The sequence below is a fragment of the Guillardia theta genome (assembly GCF_000315625.1).
Source record: "Guillardia theta CCMP2712 unplaced genomic scaffold GUITHscaffold_22, whole genome shotgun sequence".
Lineage (NCBI taxonomy): Eukaryota > Cryptophyceae > Pyrenomonadales > Geminigeraceae > Guillardia > Guillardia theta.
This window is the reverse complement of record NW_005434652.1, coordinates 205925-219890: the sequence shown is the minus strand read 5'-3', so window position 1 is coordinate 219890 and position 13966 is coordinate 205925. Positions and strand designations below refer to the sequence as shown.

The 13966-nt window shown below is 51.9% G+C and overlaps 5 protein-coding genes across 5 annotated transcripts; 3 read left to right on the top strand and 2 right to left on the bottom strand.

The window, feature by feature from the left end:
* Positions 1–84: 84 nt before the first annotated feature.
* Positions 85–1547, top strand: GUITHDRAFT_162435 (hypothetical protein; the record flags this gene model as incomplete). The annotated part of the gene is made up of 11 exons (XM_005835182.1): positions 85–228; positions 317–352; positions 409–522; positions 577–666; positions 813–878; positions 921–975; positions 1023–1152; positions 1207–1238; positions 1289–1326; positions 1380–1436; positions 1494–1547. Coding segments are annotated over exons 1-11 (789 nt in total), but the record flags the coding sequence as incomplete, so codon positions are not given.
* A 774-nt stretch (positions 1548–2321) lies between these two features.
* Positions 2322–3140, top strand: GUITHDRAFT_105863 (hypothetical protein; the record flags this gene model as incomplete). The annotated part of the gene is made up of 4 exons (XM_005835181.1): positions 2322–2415; positions 2463–2672; positions 2851–2973; positions 3100–3140. 4 exons carry the CDS (start codon positions 2322–2324, stop codon positions 3138–3140), a joined length of 468 nt encoding a protein of 155 aa, XP_005835238.1.
* Positions 3141–3216: 76 nt separating this feature from the next.
* POLD2 (DNA polymerase delta small subunit) lies at positions 3217–5960 on the bottom strand (the record flags this gene model as incomplete). Its single annotated transcript, XM_005835180.1, has 11 exons — positions 3217–3375; positions 3530–3583; positions 3818–3877; positions 4097–4207; positions 4283–4351; positions 4538–4639; positions 4842–4979; positions 5030–5062; positions 5110–5210; positions 5362–5476; positions 5526–5960. The coding sequence occupies 11 exons, from the start codon at positions 5958–5960 to the stop codon at positions 3217–3219; spliced, it is 1377 nt and encodes a 458-aa protein (XP_005835237.1).
* A 1103-nt stretch (positions 5961–7063) lies between these two features.
* GUITHDRAFT_157516 (hypothetical protein) lies at positions 7064–9032 on the top strand (the record flags this gene model as incomplete). Its single annotated transcript, XM_005835179.1, has 5 exons — positions 7064–7066; positions 7388–8430; positions 8674–8740; positions 8858–8893; positions 8937–9032. 5 exons carry the CDS (start codon positions 7064–7066, stop codon positions 9030–9032), a joined length of 1245 nt encoding a protein of 414 aa, XP_005835236.1.
* A 389-nt stretch (positions 9033–9421) lies between these two features.
* Positions 9422–13588, bottom strand: GUITHDRAFT_105860 (hypothetical protein; the record flags this gene model as incomplete). The annotated part of the gene is made up of 10 exons (XM_005835178.1): positions 9422–9663; positions 10121–10180; positions 10224–10299; positions 10341–12221; positions 12274–12708; positions 12756–12956; positions 13124–13173; positions 13220–13259; positions 13321–13345; positions 13392–13588. The coding sequence occupies 10 exons, from the start codon at positions 13586–13588 to the stop codon at positions 9422–9424; spliced, it is 3207 nt and encodes a 1068-aa protein (XP_005835235.1).
* Positions 13589–13966: the final 378 nt, after the last annotated feature.

Below are 13966 nucleotides of genomic sequence, written 5' to 3'. Positions count from 1 at the left end.
ACTCTTAATTTGAGCTCTCCTCAGATTTAGCAGCCTTAATATTTTTAAGACTCTCAGAGTTAACTTAGATCCGAACAGGTCCGCCTCAGTTTCATTCGCCGCTTTTAGATCATGGCAGGGACTGGCAGGACGTGGGCAGCCGCCGCTGCCGCCTGCTTCATGGTAGTCGTTTGCTATGCGTACATCGGAGGAGGAGGGAATGGAGAAGCTTCTTTCTTGGCATCCAAGGTACGAGGCCCTGATGCTTCTATGTGCTCAGATATGTTTATGTTTCTCGGATTGAACGCTCTTACGCTGAAACATGTCCCCTTGGCAGTCCGACATGAAGAGCAAGAACGAAGTTGCTGTTAAGGTACATCTGAACAACATATTCAGTCCCCTTGTGATGAGGTTTACTTGCTCGAACAGGCTGCAGCAGACATCGTCAAAGTTCTCAACGAGGGGAAGGAGGACGACAGCTCTGTGAAGAGTGTGATCCAGTACTCCAAGACACACCATGGACTCGATTCGGGGGCCGCTGAGGTTCCTGTCCTCAGACTTGATCCGCCCTGAGTTGACATGCATGCTTCGATGCAGCTCCGGAAGCAACTTGGCACCCTGCATGGTTTGGCTGCACGCAAGAAGGCAATGAATTCAGTGATATCCTCTGCCTTGGATATCAACAAGGTGACGATAAACTTTCTCCTTCTCGATCACGTTTCTTTCTACCCCATTCCATCCCATTCCCTGCGTCTCTACTCCACTCCTCTCCTTGCGCTGGCTATCCTATTATGATCAGCTCTCCATCTATCTCTGTAACTCTGAGCACGCAGGCAAAGAAAGGTCAGATCAAGCTTGCGAAGAAGGAGGCGCTGGCAATCGAAAAGATCCTCGACCAGGTGAATCCCACATGTTGATCCTGCTGGACTGAAGCTGCGCAGAGCAGCAAGGATGAGGATGAAGCGAAGAGCATCGAGAGTCGCGCGAAGAGCAGCGGTGCGGTGATGGGGAGTAGTTGGGCTGTTCAGTAACAAGGTGCACAGCCGGATCGCAGAACTGGAACGAGTTCTGGGGTAGCAAACATTCTTTGGTGTCGAGGTTGGCGAGCGAGATGGATTCAAAGAAGGCCAAGGAAACTTCCAAACACACGACATGGAGCAGCGCAGAGAAGAGGTGACATGTTCACTTGCTGCTGCTGTGAGTGCTGAAACGTGCCTCTCTTTGCAGTAAGAGAGCAGCGCAGAAACCAAAGGAGAATGGTGCGATGGAGTTGCTGGTAGGTGGCGATGATGATTGATTCTTTTTCCAGTCCCGAGTGAAGTGGAGAAGATGTGGAATCTTCTAAAGGTCAGAAATCATGACAAACGAGCTCCTCTGTTCATTCCTGACCTCTCGTACAGGGCACAAGAACACAAAAAGCAGCAAGAAAGTCGCCGAAATCTGCGAAATCTGCTGATGTACTTAATATCTATCATTACTCCATCCTTGAAGTTTGTGATGATTGCGTTTCTCAGGCATCAACAAAGTCATCTCAACTTGCTCTGAAATATTTCCAAACACATCAATCCTACGCCCCTCCCGTGTGATAACAAGCATTGGTCTTATTGATTTAATAGCGCGGTGACCCTCCCGCCGCTCGTTGTGAAATACGAAGATGAATGATTAAAAGCTCGCTCGAATGTACTAGCAGGCACAATTGTCTTCGTCCCCGTCACTTGAGTACCTGCCACATGCTTGTGGCTGACAACTCGTCTACAACCTTGTTGTTGCAAGAAAATCTCACCAACAACCTCCTCCGCCGCTCGTTTGTCTCGGTTTTTTTTTCGTATTTTCTGTCAATTTCCGTTCAATGTTCGTTCGAGCCAGAGGGTGGGGTCCAAGTCGGTTTAGCTTTGGTGGGTACTGGGTGATGAAAACAGGGGTCATGGTACCGCTAAATGTAAACACCCTGGGGTAGAGGTAGTGTGGTCCGAATTTGACTCCTGCCAAGCAGTGTAAAACGATTCCATGATGCCATGGCAGGAGGAGCGAGATGAAACAGAGAGAGGGAGGCAGGCAGGCAGGCAGGCAGGCAGGCAGGCAGGCAGGCAGGCAAGCAGGCAGGCAGGCAGGCAGGCAGGCAGAGACAGAAAGAGGGATACAAACGTGCTGGTGAAAGAATGTTCAGTATGGAGCGATGAAACATGATGGATTTGACGATATCAAGATACTTGAAATGTGATAGTTGGATGCGGAATGCAGTAGTTTGCTTCAAGGGAAAACTCAAGATTCACAATCGCATTCTCTTCCATATTTTTCCTCTTTGACTAGTTGCAAGAAAACAGAACATGCTCTGCTAAGACATGTCGAGCCTCACGAGTTGGTTGAAACCTTTCAACTGCATCGATTCGTGCGCAGTTCCATCTGCCGACCAGAACTTTGGAGTTGGAATTAACTGTAAGAACGCACAAGATCCCCTCCAGACCGTCTGACCTCTCGCACAGTTCGCAGCACCTCAGATGGCAGGCTGCTCGTTGCGTCCTTCTCTCCTGAGAGTGAAGGGCAGTGCTGCTCGAAACTCAAGTACGGGGACGAACTCTACAAGATCGACAAGACGCAAGTCCGAGGGGTCCCGCTGAGCAGGTTGCAAGTGCTGATGAGGGGGCCCAAGGATTCGGTGATTCCTCTGACCTTCACGAGGAGCATCATGAAAGGTGAGACAAGGGGAGGAAGATGGAGGAGGAGCGAGACGAGAGAGAGGTGGGGGAAGAGGGAGGAGAGAGAATCAGGGGTGGAAGAGAAGAGAGTGTTAGTGTGTTGTGGTAGAGGATGAGAGAGCAGATTGAGGAGAGAGGGAGGCCTTCTGGCGATAGTTTGGTGATATTGCAGCAGTTCCAGGAGACACTTCGTCGGAAGTCATCGAGCTCAACCTCATCCGGACTACTCGGCTGAACGCAGGGAAGAAAAATCTCTCACCCTCTGCAGGGGCGGCAACTACAACGATTCGAGCAGCAGGTAGCGAGGAAAAGGTTGAGAGGAGCAAAGGAGGAGAGTAGAAAGGAGGGAGGGTGAGCGGGAGGTAGCAGAAGGGAAGGGAGGGAGAGGTTGGCTGAGATATTACGGTGACATGGTTCATGGCAGACAACGAAGGGTCAGAGAAAGCTCAGCCCTCCCTGGTGTAAGGAGGAGGGAGGGGGCGGCAGGAGGAGCGAAATGCAAGGATTTGGTCTTAACAAAAGTTTCGTGTTACTTGGCATGTCAGTCTTGATGGAAGGCTTCAGTCCCGAAGGAGATAGGAGTAGCAGTCAGAGTCCGCACGTCCACTTCCACCGCTGTCTTGGTGCGTGAAAAGGAGGGGACGGAGACTAAGAGCGACTTCTGTCCCTTCTCGCCGTCGATCGTCCTGCTCCCGAACGTCTGCAGAAAAATCAGACAAGTAGCAGCAGCAGCAGCAGCAGCAGCAGCAGCAGCAGCAGGATAAGAGAAGTTAGAGTAGAGCAGAAAGGAGAGGTGTTGTGCATGAGAAGGAGCAGGAGAAGGAGAAGGTGGTCAAGTTTTCTGTGGGAGGTACCTTTTGATTTCCCGCGAAGAAAATGTGAGGGCAGTGGGGGAGGATGAAGGGGTCCTGAATGAATCATCAGCCTTGCACAAGTCGAAGAGAGACAAACAGATGGATGGAGGAAGGAGGAAAAGGATTCTACGAAAAGAAAGAAGGGATGCGGAGGGGAGGGGGGAAGGAAAAACGCATTGAGGGAGGAGCGAGAAGGAAGCGAAGGAGGGAGGGAGGAGAAAAGAAAAAGACAGCGAGGGGGAGGGGGCGGGGTGGGGAAGGTGGAGACTCAAACAGTTTCAGTCGAACCTCGTCCTTCACCGGAAAGCAAGGCAGGGTGTCGGGGGCAGTTGGAGCAAGATGCCTCCACTGCGAGATTGACAAGTCAGCCGTAAATTGAGGGTGACAACCCCAGTGTGAAGCATACAAAGATAAAGAAACACATCAACACAACACCAATACATGGTGGACACAAGAGAAGAAAAGAAGTTCAAGGAAGAAAGAAAATTGGCAATGACAAGTATGCGTATGTGAGATATCAACACATTGACCAACATATGCACGTTTTCCTCTACAATTGTTACTCACCTGCAGCAGATTCTGCATAACATCGAGCGGATCTTCGACTTCGCTACATCTTTGAATGTCCTCGACATTCTGCCCTGAGGTTCCGATGATGATCACTCCTTCCTCCTTCGCCTCCGGGTCTTCGAAGATTCTGCTCTCATACCTGCCAGGGTGATTTCAGACGTAGAGGAGGAGGTGATAAGAGACGCACGGATTCGTTGTCGGTCGGAAGGAGGAGTATGTATTGGCACTTGGTAGAAGACAATTGTGAAAAGGCTGAGCAGCAACGTAAGGGAGCAGGAGGATCCGAGAAGCAGGAAACGGGGAGAAGATAGGAAGGAGTATGTAGATGGAAAGGGAAGAGAGAGGATGGGCAAGAGGAGAGAGGTAGAAGGGCAACATGGTACACGAGGAGAAGGAAAAGTACAAGAACGAGAGGTGTAGAAGGAGAAACAGTAGCACCTGCTGAGGCATGAAGACGTTGGATGGGTCGCCTGCTCCTGGCAGAATGTCCACAGCGACGGAGGAGCTCAACCTCGTTAAGAGAAGGTCAAGCTCTCTGACCTGATGTAGACACCATTAGGAAAGGATGATGACAACGAGAGAAGGAGGATAGAACAGGGAGAGGAGACAGAGACAGAGACAGAGACAGAGACAGAGACAGAGACAAAAAGTATACTTAGAGTGGGGGAAGGAGAATAGGGAAGGGAAAAAAGGAATTGCAAGTGAGGAGGAATAGAGAACAGAACAGGAGAGATGAGAATACAGGGTTGGCTGTTTCTTTCTGATTTGCTCTGGTCTGACTCGGATCAGCCTTGCGGTATAGGGCGCTGGAACGGTTTTCGCTGGAAAAGAAGCAAGAAGACCCTGCGATGATGACTTTTGCAACTTTCGCACTTTCTTGCTGTTTGCAGCATGTCAACAAGTGGAACAAGAACACAAAGAATATATCACAAATGTCTCCACCCCTCCAAGGTTGCCAGTAATCTGCCCAGCTGGTCAACACCAGCATGTCAAAATCTTCCAACACTTACATAATCGACCAGCATGTCTACTGCCAGCGGATCTGAATCAGGATTCCCGAGCTCTAACCCAGACACTAGTATGATTTTTGGCTCTCCCTCCATCTTTCCTGCTTGACGTCATCACCATTGGAACTCAAATCGCTCTGCTGCCCTTCTTACTATCTGCCCTCCATCAAGTTCATTCGTACCCCTTCTCTTCCTCCACATTCACGACCTTCTCCTCCTTCTTCTCTTTGCACAATCAACAAAATGCCTCTTCACCTGTCGGAATCTGAGGAGGAAGGCCAGGATTCTGGAGCTCGTCCACCTGAAAGGTTCCATCCTCGCCCAACTGACCGTACGCAGCAAGAATCACTCCCGTGACTAGCATCCTCGCCTGGTATGTCTTCAGAACTTCTGTGTCCACCACCACACCTCCTCGTCACCATATTGTTGTCTTCGGGAAACCTCAGGTTGACTCGACCGCTTTCGTCCTCCATGATCACATAGTCATCGTCGCTGGAGTAGTGGTTCCTCTTGAAGGACTCGTTCGAGATATTCTCAACGTCCTTGTTGAACTCGTCAAGAATGTTTGGTCTGAACTTCATCACTTTCAACAATGTTCCCACGATCATACTCTTCTGCCCAACTTCCAAGTCGAGGATCCTGTTTGCGGGTTTGTACACCTTGCACTTTGATCGTGCCTCGTCCAGTAAACCATGCTTCAAGGTCATTAGACGGAGGTAGTAGACGTCTGCGTATTGTGCTGCAAGAGATTTTTGCTGGGTAACGAACTTGGTGGAAAAGTCGCAATCAATGTCCGTCCTATCAAGCTGAAAGATGATGTCACATTCGTTGTACAGTAGCTTTTCATCATCCATAAAACTCTTCATTCGCAGCCCTCTTTCATTCTGAGATTATCTCTCCTCTCCTCACATCAGATCACATTACATTACACCACATCACCATTGGTCTTTCTACATCTGTCCTCTTTCCATTTACCATCCCTTTGCTCTACTTATCCTACTATGCTTCTGCTCTGCTTCGCTCCTCCCTTCTCCTTCCTCCCTATCCTTGCCCGGTTGACCTTTTCTGCTCGTCTCCTCCTCCTCCTCCTCCTCCTCCTCACCTGCATCTTGTCGTCGTCGTCCTTCATGGTGTCCGGAAGCGCCGCCATGGAAGGGCTTCTTTCCCGCCAAAGTGGTCAGTAGGGGATGAGGTCCAATTCCAAAAGTACCCACCTTATGATTCAAGAACAATTCACAGTTGAAGAACCGGGTACTTAATTTTGGTGGGGTAGACCCTAGATCGAAAGGGGTAGTATGCCCTATGATGAAGACGTGGGTGGTGTTAGGTCTGTTCCCAGGGTGGGGGTCCGTATAAAGGACAAGTACCGGGTTCAATTAGAATCGTTATGGGGGTAGAAATTACTATGAGTAGGTAGTAGCCCTACCTAAAGTAGGGTGGGTGATAAGGAGGTCAAGCATGGCCCGAGGAGGCCGAAGTGCGAAGTAGTGAAGAGGAGGGGAGAGGAGAGGAGAGGAGAGGAGAGGAGAGGAGAGGAGAGGAGAGGAGAGGAGAGGAGAGGAGAGGAGAGGGGAACAAGCAGAGGAAGGGAGGAGAGAGGTCAGTAGAGACAACAAGGGAAGGGACGTCCATCTGAAGGAGAGGACGGAGGGTGGGCGAAAGCAAGGACTGACGTCACGCGAATCTGGAAGGAGGGAGTGGCTTCGAGATCTTCATGCAAACCAGAGAAACTCGAACTACAGAAGACCCCGAGAGGAGGAGAGCTTATCACTAGGGCAAAGGGAGCAAGCACTCGTTTGTCATCCAGGAGTTGCAAAGAAAGTTCAAACCTTGCAATCTTTTCTAGATTGAAGCTGGAGGCTCCTTCTTCCCCTCCCAGAAATCCTGTTGTCCAGTCAGGTGCAAATTGCAACCGTACAAGAGCCGTAGAAGCATGAAGAGCGCCGTCCATAGCTCTATGGCTCCGATCGCATGTCTGGTCCTCCTTAGCTCCTGCATGCCTGCGGCATCGGAGGCCCTTTCTCCTCCGTCTCTCAGCCTGTCTCGTTGCGATGCCTTCAGGCCTTCTGCTCGCCTGCTGAAGTTGTGGGGGGGGCAGGATTACTCCGACTCTGACGAGGACGAGGCCATGTTCGCTCGCAGGCCTGACGCCCCCAACATGCAGAGCATGAGGGAGGGTGGAGCAGGAGGATATGGGGGGCAGATGAGAGGGCAGGGGATGGGACTGGGAGCGTCTAGCGGGGATCCGCAGAGTGAGAACGTTCTGCAGCTCGTGAACAAGACGCAGACGTCACTGGACAAGGACAAGGTGTTCGAGGGGTTGAGGAACCTGTACATCAAGAGGGTCAAACCGTTGGAGGAAGCGTCGTGGTACTCGTTCTTCTCCAAGGGATCGACGCTGGAGGCTTCAGACTTTGATGCTAAACCCATCGTCCTCCTTCTCGGCCAGTACTCGGTCGGCAAGACCTCTTTCATCCGTGCGCTCCTTGGAAAGGACTTCCCTGGAATGCGCATCGGGCCGGAGCCGACGACAGATCAGTTTGTTGCCGTCATGGCGGGCAACGACGAGCGGGTCATCCCTGGACATGCGCTGTCGATGCAGAAGGACTCTCCCTTCCATGGCCTCGCTGAGTTTGGCAACGCCTTCCTCTCCCGCTTCTGCGGGGCGACGAGCACTGCGCCGCTGCTGCGCAACATCACGCTGATCGACACGCCGGGTGTGCTGTCGAACAAGAAGCACAGGGAGGGGAGGGAGTACGAGTTTTCCTCCATCATCGAATGGTTTGCTTCTCGAGCAGACCTGATCATCGTCATGTTCGATGCTCACAAGCTCGACATCTCCGACGAGCTTCAGTCCATCCTCGACAAGCTGCGGGGCCACCAAGACAAGATCCGCATCCTGCTCAACAAAGTCCAGCAGATTGACACCCAGCAGCTTCTCCGCGTCTACGGAGCTCTCATGTGGTCGCTCGGGGAGGTGCTGAGAACGCCGGAGGTGCCACGAGTGTTCATGGGCTCGTTCTGGGACGAGGAGGAGAGCACCGCAACAGCCGAGTGGGTCAACAGCAACGCGCATGCGCTGCTGCTGCAGCGGGAGAAGGCAGACTTGGTACAGGAGCTGGTGGCTCTGCCGCAGAACACGATCCTCCGTCGGGTGAGCTCGCTGGTGCGGCGAGCTCGGTCGGTGAAGGTGCACGCGTTCATCGTGCACTACCTGAGGAAGCAGATCGCTGGGTGGGCGACGGTGACGGTGTGGAACAAGGCGGAGAAGCAGAAGGACTTGATAGACGCGCTGGATCGCAACTTCGTGCTTGCTGCTCAGAGGTTGGAGGGAGGGGGAGGAGGGGAGGGACGGAGGGACGGAGGAGGAGGAGGAGGAGGAGGAGGAGGAGGAAGGGAAGTGAGATGGGAAAGAGTGAGAAGCTCTGCTGACTCAAGAGTAATGGGAACAAGAGATGATGATGATGATGAGGAGGAGGTGGAGGAGGAGGAGGAAAGGGGGGGGGGGGTGGCTGAAGCAGGAGCAGGAGGAATGTGTCTGAATGCTGAGTCGTAAATGGCGTACAGGTACAACCTTCCACTAGGTGACTTTCCCAATTGTGAGAGGATGAAGACAAAACTGAGGGAAATCAAGGTAAGTCAAGACAATGAGAGAGAAGAGAAGAGGTACAGGGAAAGAGGGAGAACATGCTGTGGAGGAGCAGGAGGAATGAGGGGGTTGAAGGTTTTCTGTCCGCTTATCTGGTTTCAGGACCTTCGCGAGATCCCTCGACTGAACAAGAATCTGGTACGTGAGATTGAAATTGATATATCAGAACAACAGGATGTAGGGAAGAAGCAAGACAGTAGATGGGGGGGTGGGAGCAGGGGCAGGGGCAGGGGCAGGGGCAGGGGCAGGGGCAGGGGCAAGAGCCAGGGGGGGTTAGAGCGAGGAGGAGGGAGGAAGAGAGAGGAGGAGAGAGGAAGAGGGAGAAGGAGAAGGGGAGGATGCTGATGTCAATATCTCAGGTGTATGACATTGAAAGGATGCTAACGAAGGATATCCCTCAACTCCTCGACAGCGCTGTGGTACATCCGATTACAGCTCAGAATCCTCTTCCTCTCCCACTTCCCTGCTCTTTTCTCTTCAACCTGTCCCGTTCTCCTCCCTCCTCTTCCGTCCTCCTGTTCCTACTCATCATTCCCTCCCGTCGCGCTCCGCCAACCACCTCTGTCCTCCCTACTTTTTCAAAACCTGTTGCTCCTCATCTAATGCCCATCTCCATCTTCTGCTCTTCTCACCATCTGGCCTGTCTTTTTTGCCTTTCTTCTCGTCTCATCCCTCCTTGATCTGCTCGTGCTCAATCTGCTCGTGCTCAATCTGCTCGTGCTCAATCTGCTCGTGCTCAATCTGCTCGTGCTCAATCTGCTCGTGCTCAATCTGCTCGTGCTCAATCTGCTCGTGCTCAATCTGCTCATGCTCAATCTGCTCGTGCTCAATCTGCTCATGCTCAATCTGCTCATGCTCAATCTCTCTTGCAGATTCGCAGTGGAGCTGATGGTCGACGTATCCGAACTCTTGATTAGAGGAGGAATGTGAATAGGAGGAGAGGCAGGAAGGGGAACAGGCTGGAGTTTTGTCATATTCAAGGTAGACAAAGCAAGTTGTTCTGTTACGTCTGTGAACTTGATTTGTGCAAAGATCATTTAGTCTTCTTGTTTTTCGTTTGTAAACTTCAAGATGACTTTAATAGCCTCTTTGAAAACGAGTGTTATGTACAAAGACGCTTGAAAGTTACAACACACAGACACATATCTACAACAAAGCACAGACATTACAAGTTAGCATGAAAAATATGCAAGTTATCGGAAGAGCTCGTCAACTTCTCTTTCTATGTGACAAAGATTTGTGAGCTGATTACAAACATCTATGAACATCTCCAAGACAACATTTCCCTTCTCTGCTCCGCCAAGAAAGCGTCAGCAAACGCACACGACGTGGCGCAAAGAAGCAAAGGTGAAACAGCACACCAACCTGTCTTCAATTTACTCCAAAGTCTGAAGCTTCTGAGCTTGATCTGATCCATATTCACTTCTACAACAAGGTCAAACAAAAACTAGAAACAAACCATCCTCACCCATCAGTTTCCCCTCTTCACATGTGGTGTCGGTATTCTCCCTTGCAAACTCAGAGAACTGATGCGCGAGCAATTCCTGCAGCCTATCACAAACTTCACATCCTCCAACTTCCCCACCTGCTGCGGCATGAAGCAAGACATTCTGCGTGAGAGCGCATGAAAACTCGTCCGCTCATCCTTTGTCTTCATCGCTATCAGCTGCTTCCTAAGATGCGCTTCTGACTCGATCGGCATGTACCAAGTGCACAACTCCAACAACAGCTGACTCCAAAGTTGCTCGTGAATGTACAAGAGAACTCTGACAAATCTGACCAGCGTGTCTCGGTCGTGCCAGTCGAGCTCGAAGAGGCTGATGACGCTCTTGAGGGCACAGAAGGACAAGAGCTCTACCTTGTCCTCCCTCCTCTTCCACTGGTTGCTGAAGAGTAAGTCATAGAACTGATCCAAGAGGTGGCTCCCCTTGGAGATCAGCTCCTGCTCCAGCTTCTCCTTGCTCTGAGCAAACGCCTCGAAGTCGGCCATCACTGTGGAGGAGAAGAGAGAGACTTTGTCTGTGATGGACTCCGAGCAGATCAGATCGGATGTGAAGCACGAGAGGAACATTCGCAAGCACAATTGAGTCGGCATGCGATCATCAACAAACGTCTTTGAGATGTCATACAGATCTCGTGAGTTGATCCGAACGTTGAGAATCCTCATGGCGTTGTCAAACTCATGCAGTGACAGGTAGCCATCCTTGTCTTTGTCGAGTGCAAGAAACATCTTCCTGATGTCAACCTTGCTATGGTACAGCGCTGCCTTTATCCTCGCAATGAACATCTCCACATCCGGCCTGATCGCAGCTTCATGCTCAGGAGCTCCTAGCCTGACGTCTGCACCTTCCAAGACTTCAGCAGAGGACGATGCCGATCCGAAGCCTGCTGGCTCCTCGAGCTCGACCTTGCTGCTCGGTCTCTCAGCTGTAGCATGCGTCTCCACCAGGGCCCGAGCAAGCTGCTCCTGGTGCTGGAGCTCGTAGTTTTCTTGCTCACTGACATGGTTGAGCAGGCTGTCGAGCATCCAACCTCCTTCAGCGAGCGAGGCCTCGGAGCGGGCTGAAGGAGGGTTCAGTCCCAGCCAGCTCTCTGACTGCGACAGGATCTCTCTGAGAGACTTCATGTCGTAGTAGTCAGGGATGATGCTGCACAGGGGATGAGGCTTCTTGGTGACCTCGGGAGCCGCTTCCTTGTAGCTCAACACCTCTACCTTCCACAACCCGATGGCCTCCCGCACTGACTCGTTCCTGCCTGCCCACACCAGCAACTGCTCCTCCAGCAGCTCCTTGGTCCGTTGATTCCGCAACTCGAAATCTTGGTTGGTCTCCTCGTCCCTGCGCTTCTTGACGATGTTCTCATCGTTGATCCATCTCTTCAGCGCTTTCCCGGGGATCTTCGCGTCCTTAGCGACATCATAGAAGGCAAACTTGCCGATCTTTCCGTCCTCAATGGCTGTCATGAGGATTTTCAGCTGCTCCAGATGTTGTTTGCGGAAGTCTTGTCGATAGACGCTCAAAATCTTGTCGTTGGCGAAGTTGAACAGGTTCCAGAGCCTAGCTGACTCTTGCTTGACATGCGCCGTTATCTGCATCTGAGCCTTCTCTCGCCTCCTCCTCTCGAAGAGCTCCTGGAAGTTCAAGGGCTGCAGCCCGTTGGTCATCCTCATCTTGTTGCAGAAGATCCGCGCCAGGAAGCCTCGAGCAATGCGCTGGAGGAAGAGAGCAGCTTTCTCCCGCTCCCTCTCCCTCGCCTTCTGCGCCTTCAGCCTCAACCTGCGCAGGAACCGACGGACGAGAAACTGAATTTTCACCACGTAGTAGATGGTGAGCTCGAAGTTGAGGATTCTCTTGAGTTTCCGCGCGTAGGCTCCCGTCCTCCATTCTCTCTTCCTCGAGTCCTCGTTGAGCGGGAGGCCAAACACCTCAATCTCAGCCTTTCTCCGGTAGAAATGGTACATCTTATCCTACGATCACATCATCACTCCTCACAAGGTTACGAACAACTGGCAGCCTCACCTTCTTTGATCTGTTTCCCTTGAGCAGAGCGAGGTATCTGTCCTGATGACTAGCGGAGCTTTCTTCCTCCTTCACCTCCGACTCTCTCGCATCCGCCAGCTTCTCCTCCGGCACGAGGATCTGCAGCATTTCGGAGAGAAGAACCTCAATCGCGACACTCTCACAACCCGCCACGACAGTGCAATGGCGTTGGTCTTGCAAGAAGAAAGACAGCTCGCCGAAGACCGATCCTCTTCGCAGGCACTCAAACGGCTTCAATCTTGTCGGGTCTCGTCTGTTGTAGGCATGAAACTCTCCCGAGTGAACGATGTAAAAACTTGGTCGCATCGCCAACTTGGGCAAACCATCTTCAACCCTGACCGTGTAGACTTGAGGAGAACACACCTCGCCGCTTCTGAACACAATCTCATTCTCCCCAAAACTTCTGAGCTGCACCTGACGGGCACGAGTCAGTTCGCACTGGTTGGAAGGCAACCGTGTACCCTGCTGGTCAGAGCCTTCAGCTGCTCCTTGCTCAAGATGGCTGAGAGCGCAAACGTTGCTAGCTCAAGGAGCTTGTCGATCTCAGTCATTCGTGAATGATCATAACTCAGTTCAACAGCATCTTTCGGATCCGCGCCATTGCCAACTGCAGATGCTGCCAGTGTTGACCCAGACTTTATGGCGAACAATCTCTTGGACACCTGACTGAGTTGCGAGGCAGAACGTTTGATCTTCTGCTTCTCAGACGAACTTCTTTGCAGTGAGCTCCGCGATCTTTGATCGAGTCAAACTTCTTGCACTCAACCAAGACTGAACATCTCAACTCTTACCTGACATGATCCACTACCTCTGATCTGTTCGGACTCACCCTGCACCACCCGCACCAACTGTTCTGTCGACGGCACCAGTAGCAGGACTCTGCCAACAGTCAGTGCCAAGACATATTGGATGCGTCTAAGACTACCATTGCATACAGCTCTATTGGCATTCAGTTTTGGACTTCCCTACGTGCAGCCAGTCAGAATGCTTGAGCGCAGTAGGTTGTACATGTCTTGAAGAACCAACCTTATGACGATGCTCTTGCAAACTTCTGTGAGACCAGTTACACCATGCAAGTCTAAACTGTCATCATCGACCTGCCCACGTCGTTGGTGTGAGCGAGCGGCTGACACGACGAGGATGAGATGGGGGGCAAGAGGCTGGACTGTTTCTCGACCTCTGAGAAGAAGGCGTCGAGCTGCTCTGAGGTTGACTTGCGACCTTGCCGGTGTGTCGGTCGACCGTCTCCGTGGATGGATGGGATGTGTTGAAGCACATTCGATCTTGAGCTCATTTCTCTTCACTTGTATGTCTGGCTGCGCCATGGCAGGTAGCGAAACTTCGTGTCGTTGCGATGAAACTCGATGAGCCGCCAATTACGTCAACTTGGTTGTCAGACATCAGGTCACAAGGTCCTCGTTGATCTACATCAGAATCTTCTTGACTCCCAACAACGATAGCACATCCGATGATGCTCATCTGGGAGGCACAAGAGTGCCGTCAGGCCCCACTGCCGTCTAAGTTTCCTGCATGTCCTCTCAGTCCCTCTCTCCGTGTCGCCGGCCCTTCTCGCCATTATTGCTGGCCCCAACGTAAGTTGAGTCCTTCAGTCTCTTCACCTTCAGTCACCGCCGGCCCGGCCCGGGCCTGGGCCAACCTGACCTTACTACAG